We start from the raw sequence: 6,846 nt of genomic DNA on the forward strand, positions 1-6,846 counted from the left end.
AGCCATTCCCTCAGGGCTGTGGTGATGCATAAAGATTGCTGGCAGAATCTCTCTCTTAGCATCCAGGAATATAGAAATAAAGTCTTACAGTCCAGTTCAGAAGCCATGGCATGGCTATAAGTTCATTAAATCTTCTGAGAGGAGAGAGAGAAAGGGAGAGGATCAATAACGTAAGATCCCTTCTCAGGCTGTAGGTATAATCCTTTTGTGAAATTTGACACACACATAAGAGAAGTATTCGTATACAGATTTCAATCTTAGTATGAATATCTAGGTACAGATCCCTTTTCCATCTCAGGAAGTTTTATTGATCCAAGAAGATCTCAGATTGTCCAAATCCATGTCGTGGGACCAGACTCAAGAAGATACCCAGAGTAAGTTTCCCATTTGTAGTGATAAGTTAACAACCAGGGGAAGAAGCAAGGGCAGTTTTCATTGTTTCAAATTATATTCAAGGATAAAAAGGAATCTTTAAGTTCTTCACCCACTTACAACATCTGTTCTAATAATTATATTCAGTAATTTAGGAAATGGTTTACTATAATTTAAAGTGTATCAATATTATTTCAATTGGAATTTAGTTCTAGTTTGACACTAACAGTGCAGCCTAGATAATTGTTTCCTCCGGGAACTTCACTGCTTTCACCAATGGTTAGATGAATAAAATAAAGTCAAGGATCACTAAAGTTATTTTTCATCTATATAAGTATAGGATTTTACATAAGTTATGGTCCAGTCTAAGATGATTTGAGAAGGCCTTTTAAAGGCATTACTCTAAAATGAAAGATTTTATGTCAGGTATTAGGTTTTATTTGTCTTGTTATGTTCACAGCAGAATAACAGACACAGAGAAAGTGCTCCACGAATATTTATCAATTGAAAGGATAAATAAATATTGGTGCTGTGTGAAATGTAGAAGATGATATAGATGCTACCTTGAAAAGTCTACATTGTGTTACATTTACACATGTGCAGATTTTTTTTAAGAGTTTACTTATTCAGATTATTGTTCCCTATTTCTCAGTTCCACAGGTACTTAGTAAGTTACTTCCTCAGTTGTGGACAGTTAGGAGAACAGGATAAATTGGAACTTTAAGTGTTTCTATAGGTAAAAGCTCAAAGGATTGACAGGTAATAAAATGATGTTAAGTGACCAGAGACATGAAAACATGTACGTGTGTCATCATAATGTCTCTATGACGGATATTGAAGTCAAGGACACTATTGCACAAAGAGCTTGCTGTGGGAGGGAACTTTATGTTAGGAAGGAGATCCAGAGTTTTTGATCTCTTTTCCTTGTAGATCACTCACAGAAGAAATTAAAGACTAAATCTCTTCCCCAGAGGATTTCAGGGAACTGCAGTCTTGTTATTTGTTTGATTTGAAATAATTTAGGTGGGTTTATGGAGTGAAATAAGGGAGAAATCTTATTTCTTTAACACCATTATAGCTAGTATATATTCTTTGGCATTATCTGAGAGACTAAATCTGACCTAAGAATGTGGATGGACCAGTGGAAATGATCCATCCCATACAGGCCCTTGTCCACAATATTCAGACATTTGATACTAATGCTTCTGCAATTCTTTCACTGAAATGGTTATGACTTAAATTTACTGGTAACTTGTTGCTTTTATGTCCATTAATTAATATGAGGTTATTAATTATATATGTAATTAATTATGATTAAATTATATAATTAATATATAATTATATTTATATATAATTAATATATAATTAATATGAGGAGGGGAATTTGGTAGGGGGATGGGATAACTGTGTGATGGACATTAAGGAGGGCACTTGTAATGAGCACTGGGTTTTATATGCAATTGATGAATTACTAAACTCTACCTCTGAAACTAATAATATACTATATGCTAATTAATTGATTAAACAAAAGAATATGGACTGTATTCTGATACTATTCCTGACACAGAACATATTTGAGAGGGTGAGTGTCAGCAGTAGATACCTTTTCTAAACATGGAGCACATGCAAATACATATAAATGGGAATTAGGAGGTGAATATAGTAAGGAGTTTAACATTCTAAGATGACTCCTATCCATACTTTCTCCCTCTTTGCATTCAGCATGTTCTCTCATCACTAAGATGGGTAGTGGTAATTAAATATTCACTTACAGTATGCCATGTATATAAGTGCTTCATACGTGATACAGATCTAACACATACAGCACTTATGTGCTGTATACTATTCTTATCCACTTTTAACCCTTGAGAAAACTGAGGCAAAGGAAGTTAAGTAACTTCCCTGAAGTCATAGTGTGAGCTAATAGGGGAGCTTGAATTTGAATCTAGGAAAGCTGGGTTTCAGGCTTCTTCATAGCAACTACTCTCTGCTACCTCCCATTCCCACTGCCCTCCTGCTGCAGCAGTCATCTTTCTTTTTGATCCCCCAAATCATTCCTGATAAATTCCAACTCCTCAAACTTAACCCACAAGACCATGACCTGATCTCCTCTTCCTTTTTAACCTTACTTCCTGACACTTCCCTTCATGGATTCTGTGATGAATTGTATCAAACCTGTTGGCATTTCTCAGAGGGGATGTCATGATGATTTATACCCTTTTTATTCCTATATCCTAATCCACTAGGCCTAGAACATCCTTTCTGCCCTGTCTTCTTTTCTGTGTCCTCACCCTGCAGTCCTCTTCATCATCAGTTAAACTCTTTAAAAATTCCACTCAGTGAAGACCTTCTTTGGAGAGGTGTCCCTGACTCTCCTCTGGAACGGTGATTGCTGGTTTACATGTGGGTCTCATCTATTTGTTTGTCACCACAGTCACTGAAATAATGTCAAGATTAATGATCAGAATCACATCACTCATTGCATTCTCATTGTAAGTTTAAGCTATGTTGGGCACAGAATCAATGTTGTGATGATCTTGCCAGTAGCAACTGTGGTCTCTGCCTATAAGAACTGTATATAGCTTTTCAGAAAAAATTCATGAGTAGCAGAAATGGTGTCTTGACTATTACAGAAAGTTTAAGACTTTCAAATGAGAGAGAAGATATACTGACTTTGATGCCCACAGCCCCAGCAGTGTGCAAATTCATTAAGAAAATAAATTTTGGAGTTCCATTGCCTACGTTCAGATACCAACTCTGCCAATTACCTTTTTCTGTGACCCTGGGCAAGTTATGCACTTTCTCCATGCTTCAGTTTCCTCATTTCTAAAGTGGGGATGATGATGATAGCCTACACTATATGAATGTTATGAGAATTAAGTGAATTACTACCACTTAGAACAATACATGGAACATAGTTAATACAATATAAGAGTTTTCTATTATTACCTAAATGTTTTTTCAACCCTTATGATTCTGTCAATTAGTTATGACTGAGCACAATTTAGCTTTGCTGATACAGTGTCAGAATGTTCAAAGATTTTTTAAAAAGATTTTATTTATTTATTTGACAGAGAAAGAGCACAAGCAGGGGGAGAGACAGAGGCAGAGGGAGAAGCAAGCTTCTTGCTGCATAGGGAGCCCAGTGCAGGACTCAATCCCAGGACCCTGAGAGCATGACCTGAGCCAAAGGCAGTCGATTAACCAACTGAGTGACCCAGCTGCCCCAGAATGTTCAAACATTTTAATGGAATATATTCTCTAATCAAAGTACTTTGCAACATAAGAGAGCATTTGATTATTTTTAATGAAATTATTTTTCATGAGAAGTTTATCCATCTACTTTTCTATCATCTATCTATCATCTACTTATCATCTATCATTATCATCTGTTTACTTATCTTTCTATCCCTTTTTCATTTATTTAAGGGTATGTATTATGTGGGTTTTGGAATTAGGATGGCTCCATTCAAATACCAGTCTCTTCACTGACTGTTATACTGGATGATTTACCTAAAGTCTTAAAAATTTGGTGCTCTTTAAAATAGAGATAGAAATTACAATGTTGCTGTGAGTATAGAATGAGGGGACATATCCTAATAGTTGAGCACACCATCCTGCAGATAGTAAAGTGCTTAGTAAATGTTTACTACCAGTATTACTGCTGTTAAGAATATGTCTTCAATGGAAATGGATAGATATTATAGTTTATTATCTCAGGAATAAAATCATGGATGAATTTCAATATTTTCTATTTCTATTTTCTATAGACAATCTATATATTGCCTATATAATTTTTATATAATAGATGAATAGATCAAATTAAAATTTCTACTAACTAGAAAGATCCCACTTCACAGATTCAAATTACAAAGTAAGCCACCTCACAAATACAAAAAGAAAGTTACACAAATGATCTCATTCTATTTCTGCAACAGCTTCATGGAGTATTTTACTTGACTTTACACTTTACATGACTCTATCACCCATCTTTTATAAATGAGAAAACTGAGATTCAGAAATAATAAATTGATTTACTTAAAGTAATCTAATAAGGATGTTAATCCAATAAGGTAAGGATGCTCAGTCTTAAATTACTCAGCTTCCACTCTCCAGGCAGTAAAGAGGTGTTCCTAACAAATATGGAAGATAGCTAGTAATTTGCAATGCTTCAGAAAAGCCATTTTTATCCTGAGGAGCTTCTTTAGATCTTGTCTCATGACTTATCTCTTTCAGGAATTCTTCCCTGATAATTTTTACCCAATATTTTGATCTGTAAGCCTTCAGGATCCCCATATATACTTTATACTATTGTATACTTTATATAATACCATATACATATATGGTATAAGACACTTCTTCTTTAATTATCATTTATAGCATTATCTGTATGGGAAATCTTATTCCTGATGCTTACCTATAATTACACAGAGAGGGCGTTTTCAAGGTAAAAGAACTGAGTCTCAATAAGTTTTAAACTTTTCAACTCTTTAGAGCAACACAGGGAAAAGTATTTTTCTATGTAGCTTTTTTTCTATGTAGCTTGACCACTCAGATACTCCTTACTGGCAAGCAAAATGGAATTTTCACATGCAGACCAAGGTTTAGGACTCAAACTCCTCCAATTTGATTTGCAAGCATGGGTTATTGGTGAGCAGGAGGCCTCTGTATCTGTTGTTCTTCATCACTAAAATGACTTAATTTTTAATTGTACTGAAATTTCTAACTTAATTTAGAAATTAAAACAATTTTTCTCACTTGATAAAATAGAATGTCATTCTTCTAAGGTTGATCTGTGTACATTATATTAAAAAAGATTCACCTAAGAAATTTGGCATCACATCTCAGCATCTGACTTCTTAACATTTATCATAACCCTCCAAAATTAATTTATCCATTTGATAATGAATTTAAAATTTTCCAACCCAAAGAGAATTTCTGGAAAAATGAGAGAATGAGAGAGAGAGAGAGAGACAGAGAGAGAAAGACAAGAAGGAGGATTATGGAACAACATTAAATCCAAATAAAAAACCCTCATGTTCTCTAGATCATTATTTGGGAGAAAGGAACTATGGGCCTAAGTATCAATGTGAGTCAGTAATGTGATAAGAAAATTGATGGTGAAGAAAATACCCATTAACTATGTTCAAGAAATATGAAGAATTTCACCTACTATCTAACATCACTTAAATATTTTCATAAGGCTCTTCCTGTTGGACTTTACCATGCTTACAGTGGTTTATGATATTTATTTATTTTTGCAGGGAACCAGAGCCACCAAACCAGTATCACTTGGGTCCCCACGGAAGTGGCTAACGATGTCACTGAGTTTATATTCCTAGGACTTTCCCAAGATCCTGGAATGCAACTGATGTTCTTTGTCTTATTCCTCCTCTTCTACACTGTGATCATGGTCGGAAATCTACTCATTCTGCTTACGGTCTTTTTTGATCGTCGGCTCCATACACCCATGTATTTCTTTCTTAGTAACCTGTCATTCGTGGACATTGCCTATTCCTCAGCCACAGCACCTAAGATGATTGCAGACTTTATTTCTGAGAAAAAGACCATTTCCCACTGGGGCTGTGTAACTCAGATGTTTACCTTCCACTTTTTTGGCTGTGCTGAGATTTTTGTCTTGACAGTTATGGCTTTTGACCGCTATGCTGCCATTTGCCAACCTCTGCGTTATACTACCATCATGAGTGCCAATGTTTGTATTGTGCTGGCATCACTGTCCTGGTTGGGAGCCCTGGGTCATTCATTTGTTCAGACCTTCCTGACCTTTCAGCTACCTTTCTGCAATAATCGGGTTATTGACCACTACTTTTGTGATGTCCACCCAGTCCTAAAACTTGCCTGTGCTGATACAACCCTGGTAAATATGTTGGTGATTGCCAACAGTGGTCTCATCTCTCTGGGGTGTTTCCTCATTCTTCTGGCCTCCTACACTGTTATTCTATTTAGTCTTCGCAAGCGGTCTTCAGAGAGCCGACGCAAGGCTCTCTCTACCTGTGGGTCTCATTTCACTGTAGTAACTTTCTTCTTTGTCCCTTGTATCTTTATTTATCTGCGTCCATCCACTACTTTCCCACTGGATAAGGCTGTGTCTGTGTTCTATACTACCATCACCCCAATGTTAAATCCACTCATCTACACTCTGAGGAATGAGGATGTAAAGAATGCCATGAAACGGATTTGGAGTCACAAGGTCTCCTTGAAGGAAAAGCAGAAGGGCTAGCTCATCAGAATGGCAGAATCAGAGAATTAGCTGATACCTTAAATGGTCTGTAACTTATTAATGATTTTAAGGAATAGGCTCTAAAATTCAACTACATTGTAGCTTTCATTGAACAGGCAATAATTTGAGACTATTTTCTTTTTCTATCTTTAGGTGGGCTAAACTTAGACTTTTCCATATTGTCAAGGTTTATCTTTTCTTACTTTTAGAGTAGGAGAGTAAAATCTCCAATT

At 35.7% G+C, this 6,846-nt stretch overlaps 1 protein-coding gene across 1 annotated transcript; it reads left to right on the forward strand.

Moving 5' to 3' along the window:
- The first annotated feature begins 340 nt into the window (after positions 1-340).
- Positions 341-6,613, forward strand: LOC111159213 (olfactory receptor 4S2-like). The gene is made up of 2 exons (XM_022521658.1): positions 341-374; positions 5,637-6,613. The coding sequence occupies exons 1-2, from the start codon at positions 341-343 to the stop codon at positions 6,611-6,613; spliced, it is 1,011 nt and encodes a 336-aa protein (XP_022377366.1).
- The last annotated feature ends 233 nt before the right edge of the window (positions 6,614-6,846 follow it).

Source organism: Enhydra lutris, unplaced genomic scaffold, assembly GCF_002288905.1.
Source record: "Enhydra lutris kenyoni isolate GAN:26980312 unplaced genomic scaffold, ASM228890v2 scaffoldscaffold4, whole genome shotgun sequence".
NCBI lineage: Eukaryota > Metazoa > Chordata > Mammalia > Carnivora > Mustelidae > Enhydra > Enhydra lutris.

What these genes read in the sequence shown, in the direction of transcription:
- LOC111159213 (XM_022521658.1), top strand. Translation starts at nt 341, where the DNA reads ATGTCGTGGGACCAGACTCAAGAAGATACCCAGA. An exon ending in GACTCAAGAAGATACCCAGA is followed by an intron (nt 375 to 5,636) that starts GTAAGTTTCCCA and finishes TTATTTTTGCAG; the next exon opens with GGAACCAGAGCCACCAAACC.